Source organism: Aptenodytes forsteri, unplaced genomic scaffold, assembly GCF_000699145.1.
Source record: "Aptenodytes forsteri isolate BGI_AS27 unplaced genomic scaffold, ASM69914v1 Scaffold82, whole genome shotgun sequence".
Lineage (NCBI taxonomy): Eukaryota > Metazoa > Chordata > Aves > Sphenisciformes > Spheniscidae > Aptenodytes > Aptenodytes forsteri.
In genome coordinates this window covers 3,988,955-4,002,402 of record NW_008795490.1, presented here as the reverse complement: position 1 = coordinate 4,002,402, position 13,448 = coordinate 3,988,955, and the positions used below count along the sequence as shown (strand labels likewise).

The 13,448-nt window shown below is 42.7% G+C and overlaps 1 protein-coding gene across 1 annotated transcript in view; it reads left to right on the top strand.

The window, feature by feature from the left end:
* Window positions 1–1,044: 1,044 nt before the first annotated feature.
* The window catches only part of CNKSR3 (CNKSR family member 3), a 62,319-nt gene continuing 49,915 nt past the window's right edge, over window positions 1,045–13,448 (top strand). The window contains exon 1 of the mRNA XM_019472626.1: window positions 1,045–1,124. Within this exon, the coding sequence (XP_019328171.1) occupies window positions 1,045–1,124 (80 nt within the window). The remainder of the gene's footprint in view (window positions 1,125–13,448) is intronic.

Here is a 13,448-nt window from a genome sequence, read left to right as displayed (position 1 = left end):
CCCCGGCCCCGGCTCCGTGGTCGCCCCGCCGGCTGAGCCCCGGGACTCCCCCGACGTGGTGCTTGGGAGTTGGCGGCGTACCGCTCCCTCCTGACTTGTCTCCTTACCTGTTAGTGCACTGGTGCGTACTGCGCGTTGTGGGTTTTAGGGGCTTTTTTTTTCGGAGGTGGGGAAGGGGGGAGGTGAGCTTTGCAGCGGGCTGCGTGAGGGTGGCTGGCTCGGGGTACATGTATGTGCAGTGGCGGCTCCCCGGGGCTCGGTCCCCTTCTTCTGCGGTCGTGCTGGCCAGTCTGCTTGCATAGAGATGGTAACCATTCTCCTTCAGGCAGATACAATAAGTTAAGTTCCAGCTTTTCAAGCAAAAGCCGCTCAGTGGTCGAAAAAACTTCAATTTTGTAAGTTAAACAAAAACTTTATAAACTAGCCCAAGTAAGCAAGAACTCTTAATCCTGCTTAACGATGATGGGATTAAAACGCTGGGCTCCCGCTCGGAGAGTGGAATAGCGGCCCCTTCGTCTGTCTGTCCGTCCGTCCATCCCTCCCACCCCTCACCTCTGGTGCGTATGCTTGTTTCTCTCCCTCTCCCGCCTCTCAAAACTTCCTGCTCCGCTTCGGGGTTTGTTCACGGTGCCGACATAGCCGCGGGAAGCCTCCGCGGGACTGGCGGGTGAAGGGGGCGTTTGGGAAGCCTGCCCCTGCGTCCAGCTCCGGGAAGCTCTTTGGTGGGAGAGGGAAGGTGGGGACGAAGCGGGCGCTGGGTCGTGGGCCGTACCCGCGAAGTGCCCCGTTCCTGCCGGGGGGGGACTCCTGCAGCGTTGGGTTCACAGGCTTTGCTGGAGTTGAAGCTGGTGTGAAATGAGGAAAGCTTTCAGAGGTGAAAGCTTCCCTGGACCAGAAGCGGCATTTACTTAAGCAGCCATTACTCCTCTGTCTCGGGACCATAACGCTGATTAGGCTGCGTGCCTGTGGTCAGCACTTGGCAGGGGTTCGGCTCAAGACTGAGGCAAATTTGGGAAGCGGGCTCATGTTTTCACGCAGCGCGAGATGGATGCTCCCAGCCCTCCTGAGCGTGAACATGTGCACGAAGGGGCCGGTGCCAGCGAGGGACCGGCCAAGCAGCCGCTGTGAGAAGAGGATTCCACACAAACGCGCTGTGAAGTTACGCGTCAACATAGAAATAACTTCCACGGAAAGATCTCCTTTTTCTGATTGGTGTTGGTTTAAACAGGAGTGCATTGTTCCAATGAAATAAGCCTTTTGCTTTGGCATGTGGAATATTTATATAATGCTTTTACTTCATTGTGTCTTTTCTCTTGGGCGCTGAAAGTTTGTTACCTTGCCAGATTAAAGAGTAAACCTGCTAATCATTTTAAAAGGCTTTATTATACTTAAGCATGCTTGGCTTGCTTTCTCGCATAATTTATTTTACTCGCAGGTTCCTTGAACAGGTAACTCTTTACCTGGACCCTCAATTAGTGTTATGCAGAATAATTTGAGGGCTGGCTGTAGTTGGGAGGTGGATCTTCTGACTAATGCAAACACGTGTCCTTTGAAATGCAAAGGAATAAATTAAAGACTGCTGGTGACTTTTGTTTCTGCTGTTGTTTTTCAGTTTCTAGGTAAGCTTTCGACCTCTTTGGTGCACAGCGTCATTTTATGTCACTCCCTGCATGACAAGACTGTAATAAAGAAATAAGATGTGGAAAATTTGTCTTTATGGTTACGCTTTCATCTCTGCACGTTAAAATTGACACTTTAGTAGCTAGCTAACAGCCTTATTAGCACGATGTTTCATAGTTTATTTTTAATCTGAAATGGTTATCTACTGTGTAGTTCACAACCACTGGATTTTATGTTTGACCGAAGACCAATATTCTGTATGTTACCTTATGAATATTATATTTAATTCTTAAAGTTAGTTTTATAAAACAAGTGACTGGAGGGGAGCTTATGCCATTTGTTTTCTTACACGTGCCATCTAGGAAGGGTGATACCATGATCTTCACTGAACTGGTCAAGCTCTGGGAGAAAGTATTTGGCTGGTGATATCCGCTGCCTGTAGTTAGTGCTGTGGTGCCATGGAGATGTATTCTAGAAGAATGACATAAATAACTGTGGTGGGAGATGCCAGGTCTCAGTGGGGAGATTGGTTTTGCAGATAATGATGCATGCTTATGGTACAACAATAAAAATATCTCGGAAAAATGTAGAGAGTAGTGGAAATAAGTGGTCTGACTTAGTCCATTTTAATTTTCAATGTAAAACTGAGAATATTTCTCCAGGAACCTTTTTTTTCCTTCCAAATCTTTTTACAATCAAACACCTATAAATTGATTTTTTTTTTTAATAACTTTTCCAAACCAAAAGAAGCATGGAAACTTGCCCCTGTTCCATGAAACAACCCCCAAAAAGCAAAGTCCAAAAGTAAGCTGTATGACCACTGCTGGACAGTTAGCTTATTCACTCTTGGTGAACTGCCTTTTTTTCTAAGTGGCTTTTGAACTAACTTTTGTGGTAACTCTTACCCTGAAGAGTTTTGTTCTGTGATTTTTGAGCTGTTCACTCCTAGGTGAATACTGTAAATAGCATTTATCTAGAATGTAAAATAGAACCTATCAAGAATTAGTAGCCGAACATGAATATTTTTAGACTTTTGTAATCAGGTTTTAAATAAAAAGTGCTCTGTTCATTGTTACCAACAACAGCTGATACAAAATGCAGTTGCTTGTCTTCTCTTGCTAATTCAGACTAGAATGCTGCTATTTTTTGCGAACAAGGGTGTTTTTTCTGGCAGAGTGCGCTGTACTGACAGTAGCAGGCTATGAAGCTAATAAGAGTTGGTCTAGTTAAATGGAAGCTGCTGAGGAAGAGTTGCGCTTATACTCACTAGCCATTTTCTGTGCAGGTGAAGCATTTCTCAAGCTTTGACCAAGGATGTGATAACTTTTTAGCTACACATCAATGTTTGAAAACTGTCTGATATTTTTATAAGCACCTCCTCAATTTCTGTCTGGAAGAAGTAATGGTGTAGTTATAGGTTTCTCTTACAGCGTGACACAAATTCAAATAGTATTTAGGGTCCATATTCAGCAATGAAAAGGTACTTCTTTGGCTAGGATGCTGTGTTGATTTGACTTGTGGCTGGGTTGACATGGAGTTTACGCTCTTTGAGTGATATAGCCTGCACTGTTTTCCTGACTATACTGAGAAGATGTTTGTTTGTGGTTTTTTTTTTTGTTTGGTTGGGTTTTTTTGAGTTGATCCTTGTTGGGGTATAAACTAACATCTGGATGGTGTTGCGGTTGATCTGCGGTCTGGCTCTTATGCAGGCAAAGCTGCTTACGGGCTCAAAGTCCTCACCTGTATCTCACAGCACTCCCTCCTGTGCCCGTGAGACTGAAATTCCCCCAGAGCTCCTCAAGAGAGGGATTCCTGGAGTTACTGAGGTTATTGTGGGACAGGTGTACGGCCATGGAAGTTGTAGCACTGCTGGTATTTGATTGTAGGCTTGCAGTTTTCTGGGCTACCCTGGGTCCAGAAACCAGCAAGAACCCATTTAGTTCCATAGGGCTATGCACATGGAGAAGTCTGCAGCACAAAAGTGGCATAATTTTACTGGCGTAGCAACAACTTGGAGGAAAGAGAGTGATCTGATCATGTGGAGAAACGTTCTCTGGTCCCAGAAGCCCCTGGCTACTGAAAACCCCACAGCTAAGGTCATTCCTCAAAAGATGCGAGAGGAAGGAAAGCTGTGTATAGGATAGAGCCTCCTGTGTGAGAAGTGTCACTGTCCTATTAGAGAACATCACTGTGCCTCCTCTTTGTTTGCTGTAGCCTGATCTGTCTCTTCCCCCTGCCCCCAGGCCTCACATACTTATGTGAGTTGTGACTTCAAGCCAAATTTTACACGGTAAAGACAGTTTGACGCGCTTGTGGTTAGAAGCCTCCGTTGTTGTGAGGCTCCGTTACAATTTGGCCTTTGTCGCTGTAGCTGTAGACTTAGCTAGCTGGGGATCATGCGTCTGCTCTGGTCTCTTCATTGTACTCCAGGTTCGGTTATTCCCTTCCTCAGTAGTTCATGGGTATCACTTATTCCTGTGCCTGTTATACCATGAAATACCCTGATTTCCATTCCTGGTAAAGCTTTCGGGCAGCTATATTTATTTATAGGCATGCCTGGGAGAAGAGGGAGAAATACGCTAATTTATTAATAGTTAGCAATTAATCGTGAGGGCCTGGTGTTCTTTTTTTAGGGCTATCTTGCTTACCCAGGGAGATTTCAACAAGGTCAGTCATGTTAACTGTGTGTGCCGGGAGCTGCAAACCATAGCTGGATTTTAGAAACAATTATGGGTAATGCATAGTGCTGGAGTTACTTTTTAGTCTTCCTTTTCTTTTTAGGTACTCTCAAGTGAATGCTGTTGTGTCCAAATTATTTGGGAAAATCTAACACTGAGAAACCCCTGGTTATTTTTTAAGACAAAGTATTTTGCTTTCAGTGAAGAAGAGCAGAGAGCTGCTCGTAACTGGGGCTGCAGAAGAATCTTTCCTCTCTTTACTTGGTTACTTTAAAAATACTTGTATAGAGTATTTGTTAAATAGATCAGAAAATGACACTGAATAACCACTCTTTGCAGATCTCAGCTGAAATTCTGAATATAGCTGGCCCATAATGTTTTACTAGCAAAAGGTGAATATACTAAATCTATTTATATTTATTTGTGGGTTGAAACAAAGTAAAAAGTTGCACAACGAGTTCATACTACTGCAGTCTTAGCAACAATGAATGAATAATTTTAAGATTAGTGAATGTGTATGAAAAAAATAAACCAAAGTCGGCCTCTGTGTTCATGTGTTTAGATCGTGTTTTCATTTTTTTGCTGTGTTGCACTTTCTTGAGCTGCTTGTGGGTTCTGTGATTTTTTTTTAATTTTTTTTTCCCCCCTGATCTCTTCATGTTCACAGTCAGCTCTGTTTATTTGCCGTTAAGTTGCTGTTCAAACTATTTTAACCAAACATCAGAAAGTCTAAAAGTTGAATGCTGTCAGCATAACATCTGGAAGAGCAACATTTTAAATGCTAAAATCACAATGGGCATTAGTGGAAAGTTGATTGTAACCTTTGTAGAGGAATGTAGTGAAACTGACAATGAATTTTAGGTATACAAGGGTATATTTAGGTAGTACCTGAACATGGGTAGTAGTGTTAAGAGCAAAGATGTTTGCTCAGTGTAAACCAACTAGAGATGTAAGGCGGTATACTTATTAAGAGAAATGTCTTCTAACAGCTCAGTAGAAGGTGCAGGGATTGGCCAGTGGGTTGGTTGCTTTTTTCCTTCTTTCTTTAAAGCTTTTCCTTGAGTGACAGGAAGTCGTTTGTATCTGTTTTTGGAGATTTCTGTATGAAAAGCCTCATTTTTGATGAAATGTTGTGTGCATGTCAGATTTTCATAACTCTTGTTACGTGTTCATTCCTTGCAGTTCTGCCTGGGACCCCATGTTTTCAGCCTGTAAATCATTTTGACCAAGGATCATGCCTCCCTCTGTACACTGTCTAGCACATTGCAAGAGCTAAGGGAAGATAAAGTACAGGGCACTGGATAAAATGCATGTTAAAATTGGTCGTGATTTTCTTAAGTAAAAGACCCTGACAAAAGGCTGTTATCCAACACATGCTACTAGATGAATTGCAGTTATGAGTGATGCGTGCATACAGCCTGTCAGCAAGTATTCAAAAGTATGTGGGTTTTTTTGGGTGGTGTTTGTTCTTTCCTTTTGATTTCTTAAATCTAAACTTCTGGATTGCCTGGTTTAAGTCATGGTCTAACAGATGAGCTCCTTCCAGGCACGTCAAACAGATGATGACTAGCGACAGTTAGGGATTGCAGAAGAGGTGGCAAGACTGCTCAGTTTTCAGTTTGCTGCATCATCTTAGGACAAGATTTTCACTTATAGGGAAGCTTCACACAGAAGGTATGTTAATGAGTAAGTCCAAACAGTGCCTCTGCGAATTAAGTGGAAAAAGTTGATTACCGTTGCATTTTTTCCATAAAAGCGATGATATTGGTCTTAATTTGTACCTTGCATTTTCCTAACAACGTTGCATGGTGAGGTCTCCCCTCCCTAGAGGGACGGTGTTTCCCCAGTGTCTCCTTGCTCTATCTTCCACATACCTCAAACATGTAAGTCCTGTCAAAAGGAGGAGGTAGTGAGGTACTGATGTTTTCAAGGCTAACCTGGGGAGAGGAGAGGAAGGGTGGACAGGAGTTAATGGAGCTGGGGCCTCTATAGCAACCTCTCATGTATTTACGGTAGTTCTTCAGGGCCCAGCCTCTTGTGGTCACGGGATTGCTCACAGATTTTAGTGTGTTTGTCCACAGGGCTGCAGTAAGAGATAGGAAATTCAAATAAAAATGCTGTTTGACTGTGGATCTCTGTCTGATGTTAGGAAGGGTATACAGTCCTTTTGTCTCTTGGGCTCTCATTACCAGAGTGAGATAGATGACTTTGGAGTCTGAGGCTATCATTCAGATCCCTACGCCACGCTTTCTTTGCACAAGGAAATTGCCTGCGGATTTCCATATGCCTGCCCCCATCTTTTCAGAGTATGAGCAATAACATTTCACAGCTTGGAGGATCTGTGGGAGGTACACTGAATCAGCCTGATCTGTTTCACTGGCTTAAGTATCTATTTTAATAGGTAATGAATGTTTAATGATATTGTGAAATGTAGCTAATTTTTATCAAATGTCACACATGCTGGACAAAACCAAGCATCTGTGTTTGATTTGGTGAGATCAAATCACTGACCTCTGTAGCTTTGGTCTACAGACATGCATTCTGTATCTGGCCAAATTATGTTATAATATTGCATCAGTGCTCAGTTCATGTAGTTTCTTGTACGTGCTTCTCTGATACCCCTTTACATGAAGACAGTTCTTTGTCACTGTAATGACAAAATCTCTTTAGTTTTTTGGACTGTTTCTTATGCTAGTAGTTAGGGGTAGGTAAGCAAAGCATCTGGTGTGCTGTTGCAATCAAAGCTCTGTGGCATAAATGTGATCTTATCTTGCTCCTTGATCAAAGGAAAGAACTCCATTTAAAACTTAATTGGTGCTCATCAAGGGCTAAGGCTTCTGCTAAAGCAAGTGTTGGTACACACTTCTAGGCTAATGATCCTGTCTTGTGTGTGCAAAATGAATGTTGCTTAGGTTGCCATTCTTTTATCATTAATATCTTTCCTTATCTCACAGAGTCTTGTATTACTGGAATGAAGTTTGCTGGGTGAATACTTTATGAAAAGCTCTGCAATATGCCCATTTTGTCATTAAATAAAAGGTATCTTGTCTGGTACAGATGCTTTCCTAGCCAGAACAGAAGGGAAGGGCTCAAGTTATTGCCTCCTTTGGATGTATTATGAGTCTAGCGGGCCGGTGACGCAGACTGGTTAAGGGCTTCTGTTGGGCTTTCTAGCTTTTGTAGCTTGTAAAAGACCCTTATCTAATAAGAGAGGATTTCTGCCTTCTGTTGTGATATTACTGCTATTGCCGGTTCCAAAGATGCTTTGTTCTGAGCTGCAGGTCTTGGCAGTACTTTTTTCCTCCTCCTGAACTAGCATTATGAAAGAGCTGTATCCTTGCTGTGATGGCCAAAAGGCAACCCTCTGGTGACAGGTGGATATGTAAATAGAAGAATGAAAATCTACCAGTCTGTTTCATCGGGACAGCAATGTAACTTCAGTGCCTTGAAAATTCAATTTTGAGTTGGCTGCTATCCCACTGTGGCAGGAGGCAGAACACTGTACCTGAGCAGGTATCTTAGCACTACACTGCTGAGAAGATGTGTGCTTCGCTATGGGGGTGGGGAGGGAGAAAGGGAACAATAAGGAATGAAGGCTTTTTTTTTTTCCTCCCTCCTATGTAGGACTTCCCCTGAGGAAGAAGGGCTATAAGAACAAGTTCAGACATGCCTGAAGAATGTGGACTGAAAAATATGTGCAGGGACCAGGGGATGGAGCTGTGTCTGGAGAGTATTGTAGAGGAAAAGTGGGAACCTAGTGAAAAGCGGATACCTACTCTGACATGAGTGGGGTTTTTTTTGCTTTTCTTTTCCACCCTGAATAGTTCTAGTGGTGATGTGTATTCACTGCTTCACTCGTCCATCCTTCGCAAGGTGCAGGATTCTTGCTGTTTGTATTGTTAGCTTCAACAAACTGAATTTTAAAAGGATTATGGCAAAACATAAAACTTAGTAATTATTGGCATTCCTAATGCAAGCTGTAATGGAAACTTTGGAAGAAAGAGGAGACAAAAGATAAATATGCTATAAATTCTGCGTGCTTGTATTTTTTTTTCTTTAAAATTTGTAGTATTCCATGTAGTATTTGGACTTAGGCTGTACTCACCAGAGGATGCAATATTATACCTCTTGTGAAATATAACCCCTGTGTAAACATAAAAGCATCATAGTTATTTCCTTGTATTTAAAAACAATCCTTCATCTTTTCTCTAACTATACATACTTCACTATTTCAGACAATAACACTAAATAAATAAATCCATATGTGATCGAAACAAGAACTTGGAAAACAAACCTGCCAATAACATGTTTATTTCTTGCTGGTTTTGGTTGTGTCTCACAATAACATGTGTTAGACATCACTGCATTAAAAAAAAAGTTAAGAACACAGTTTGCCCTCAGTTATGATTAGGATTTAACGGTAATCTTGGAGGAACACGTAATATTGGCATTTGACTGAGAATGAAATTAATTGCTTATTCGGGAGGATAGCTGTGGGTTTGATGCAGCAGTGCTGAAGCTGGAGCATTAAACTGGACTGAGATGGATGCTGTGCTTCCATAGCAGGTACTCGCTGACACTGGGGGCTTAGTAGAGGAGAATCTATTTTTATGGTCGCTCTTAGGATAGTTTCATGCTTCTTAAATGTTTCGCTGCTTACTACTTTATTAGTGTATATGTACTGTATATCCTACCAGGTGCTGGCTGGTAGGATTCTGGCTAGTTGTGGTACTTTTATTCAGATTTTAAAAGTATCAAGAGAAGATGACTAGAGTAGCGCCTTGAGAAACAAAGTGTCTGGGGGCTGATGAAGTGTTCTTTTGGTGCCTTATGCAATTCTTATCTTGATTTAACCTTAAAGTATCATTATCTCAGTGTCCCTAGTGCTTCACAGTCTTTATTTTATTCTTTCAGCACCCCTCTCAGTAGGAATTTGCTGTTATTTTCATTTTAAAGGTAGGGAGTTAACGTTATGAGGAATTTGGGGTGTGCCTACCTTACACAGTGCAGGTCCAACTAACCTGAAGTAGGTTATCTATGTAGTAGAAACAGCATTAGCATGATTGTCTTGGCTATTTTCATCCCCTAATGCAGTTACATTGCTTATAAACTCCTGAAATGTCTGTTTGGGCTACTTCAAGTGTCCATTTATGGCTCTGCATTGTGGAGCATATGGTGAAAGAAAGTGATTTGCCTCTGGTCATACAGTGGGTGGCATTCAAGTCAGGATTAAGACATGATTAATTTAGATGTCTATACTCCTGTTACAGTCACTGGAGCCTAGAGAGTGGCTCAGCAGATCTTGTGCTCAGTGTCTGTTTCAGGGCGAGTTGAATCATGCTCTGGGCTCCATCAAGTACTGAGTAGGTCTCCGCTGAGTATCCTGGGAGTTCAAGCATGTCAGTTTCCAACCGGGTCCATCCCATGATGTCTGCAGCAGAGGAAGAAAACTTGCAGGCCCTGGTTCAGTGTTGTAGTTACTGGATCCTCCTTTCTCCGTCGGTCACCTGAGAACTGCTGGGGTGCAGGAAATCATAACAAATGAGGGGGCATGCTCATTTAAAAATTATGTGTATGCTGGCTTAAGAAAATAGAGCATGGCTGCATTTAGGGTTGTTGGAATACTACTAGTCAATAGGCATCTGATGTACAAAAGAGTTGTTGAATGTAATCAGTGTGATCTGTATGTGGGAGAGCTGTAATTATCTCGTGCTATTCAGCATCTGATGAAAAATTTGGTATATTTTAACACAGAGTTCTTAAAATATTGCATGTGAGAGTAATAACAGATGCAAATGTGATAATAACTGACCTCTTCTGTCCTTTCTGCTTTGTTTAGCTCTGGTGCAGTGTCTTTAATCGGTGGGCTACTTTGTAAAGCTACATAGAAAGATGAGCAGCACCACGTGTTATTGCATGAAAAGGCAGCATCTAACAATTGTAATTGAATCAGGGGTAGCTGACACTTTTTAGATCTTTGTGGTATAATTAGAAACACTTGGAGCAGCCTTCTGGGGCTACTTTGGATTCTTTTTACAGCAGAAACCCTCCTATCTTACGGTGCTAGCCATGATGGGAAACTAGTTGGAAAATTAAGTTTTCCATTGATGCTGCTGGACCCAAACCTTTGGTGAAGTAGCTAGTCTTGAATATTTTGGGAAGCTGTTTAATATTTTGTCATCTTAGACCACATCACGGTGCCTAGGTTCCAAGCTAGTGAGCATCTTTGATGTATAAAATTGTCTGTTGAAACAGGGCAATTGACAGTTGTACACTGGGATGTGGCCACAGTACACTAGCAACACTGTATGTCAGCTTTTAGCGTTGTAAGATTAGTACCGGCTTCTCAGGGCTGTATATTTGGAGAGGAATTTCAGCTCCCAATAGAGTCAGTCCCGTGATAGGCATGCCTGGAGACTTTCGTTGAGCCGTCATTCACAGAAGTACTCGTTTCCCAGATTGTCAGTTTCTATGTACGTTTACAGGTTTTGCTCAGATTAACAGGGCTTGGTTGCTGCAGAATACTGAATGGACTGTGTGGTTTCTAACCCATGTATAATTGAGCATAATGCATGTAACTTTATTGTCCAGTATTATCCTCAATTTTCCAAGGGTTAAGAGTATGTTGAAATGATAGTTGGAAACTTAGTTAATTATCTCTTGTGGCTTTACTGAAATATATCTTGCTCTTTAATATTTCTCCCTGTCATTGCGTGTTCTCAAATATCTGTAAACTCTTGAAAGCTAGTTTTCTATTAAGATTTAAACTATTTTCATTCTGCCTGCAGCATCCCCCTAGCAGCTTTGTTAGCCATATATGCAAGGGCCCTCCCTAGAGATGCTTCTGGCATCTAGGAATTATGCACCCTCTGGAAGCTGCACCACTAAAGTTCTACTCTGTAACAGATCTTTCAAAAAAAAAAAAAGCCAAAAAACCAAAACAAACCAAATAAAACTCAGTTTAGCTGAAATGCAGTGAGAAGGAAGTAGCCATCAATCGAATTGACTGACTTTCCTACAAATATCTGATGGGTGCTTTGCTGTGCCTTAAAAGTATCAGGAAGACTTGTTTGGAGCTTCAGCAGAGGGTCAGAAATATCTTGTCACTACCCTACTAAGAGGGTGGAATATCAGCTCATGCTTTTGCCTCTTCATAATCACAAAAAATACTGTATGAAGTTGTCAGATGGAGTGGCTGTGATAGATATAGGGCTCTTTCCTGCCCTCCTCTGCTCCACTTTACATCTAGGAAGGAGGTAGGGCTCCTCATAGAATCATAGAATCATTGAGGTTGGAAAAGACCTCTAAGATCATCGAATCCAACCGTCGACCCAACACCACCACCCACTAAGCCATGTCCCTAAGTGCCTCATCTACTCGTCTTTTAAATACCTCCAGGGATGGGGACTCCACCACTTCCCTGGGCAGCCTGTTCCAATGTTTAACCACTCTTTCAGTAAAGAAATTTTTCCTCACATCCAATCTAAACCTCCCCTGGCGCAACTTGAGGCCATTTCCTCTCGTCCTATCACTAGTTACTTGGGAGAAGAGACCGACACCCACCTCCCTACAACCTCCTTTCAGGTAGTTGTAGAGAGCGATGAGGTCTCCCCTCAGCCTCCTTTTCTCCAGGCTAAACAACCCCAGTTCCCTCAGCCGCTCCTCAGAAGACTTGTTCTCTAGACCCTTCACCAGCTTTGTTGCCCTTCTCTGTACACGCTCCAGCACCTCGACGTCCTTCTTGTAGTGAGAGGCCCAAAACTGAACACAGTATTCGAGGTGCGGCCTCCCCAGTGCCGAGTACAGGGGCACGATCACTTCCCTAGTCCTGCTGGCCACACCATTTCTGATACAGGCCAGGATGCTGTTGGCCTTCTTGGCCGCCTGGGCACACTGCCGGCTCATGTTCAGCTGGCTGTCGACCAACACCCCCAGGGTCTTTTCCACAGGGCAGCTTTCTAGCCACTCTTCCCCACTCTTCTTCTCCTGGTCAGGTTAGTGGTATTTTGAACTTGTGTATGATTCAGACAGAGCCCTCGGTCAGCTTTGCCACTGTTGATCTTAGATGCCTTTGGCTTTCTTACGGTTGGGATGTTGCACCTGAACTCTGATAAGGTCTCTGCTACTTTAGGAAGTAGCATCATCACTGCACATCTAACTAGGGCTGTAAGATGATGTGGAATAATGAAAATGTGTCAGGCAGCTAATTGTTTAAAGCAATTATAAAAATATGGGGAAGCTGAGAGATTTGGTCATTGACTGCTCAGTGATAAACCTTGTTTTTTGACATAGTCTGTTCAAAGGAAGCTGAGATGCTTCAGCGATATGCTTTAAAATGCCTATGGTATTGAGTGCCTCAAGGCAGGTCTGTACTGTCACTGGGACAAAGTTATCAGTGTGTTTTCCTGCTGCAAAGTTTTGTTTGGGTGTTTTTTTTGTCTAGCTAGGTGTGCTAACCCTACCAGTCTTTTCTTCCATCCTCTCTGCTGCTGCCTTTATTGCTTCAAATATACACTGGCTGCTTTCCCTCTCAGAGATCTTTGTGGCCAGGACTTCTCCTAGCCTTGCTCTGCACATCTTCCCTCACCTGTTGTTGGGAACTCAACAACTACTTTACCTGAACACCTTTAAGCTTTCTCATCCTTTTCACATGGCTGTGAAGTTCTCCTCAAAGCTGTCAGCTGTGATGGCATCAACCTTCCCAGACCTTTGCAGGTGAAGGGCAATGGCTAGCACAGTGAAATGGTTTCCTGTCCAATGGGGTGGAGTGTCATTCCTTGTCTTATGTTCCTTTCTGTGTTTCAAGCTCCCCTTGGACAGGGGTTGGAATTTTTGTTCTTTGGTCTTGAGGGTCCTTGTGTGTCCTGGCTTATGGAAGGGACTCCGATGTGCTATATAAAATAATGCAGACAATAACTTTTAAGAAACTAGAACTCCTGATGTAAATGTTGTGGGGATTTTTAACATGAAGTAATGTTTGCATCCAAGTAGAATCATAGAATCATTAAGGTTGGAAAAGACCTCTAAGATCATCAAGTCCAACCATCAACCCAACACCACCATGCCCACTAAACCATGTCCCTAAGCGCCTCATCTACACGTCTTTTAAATCCCTCCAGGGATGGGGACTCAACCACTTCCCTGGGCAGC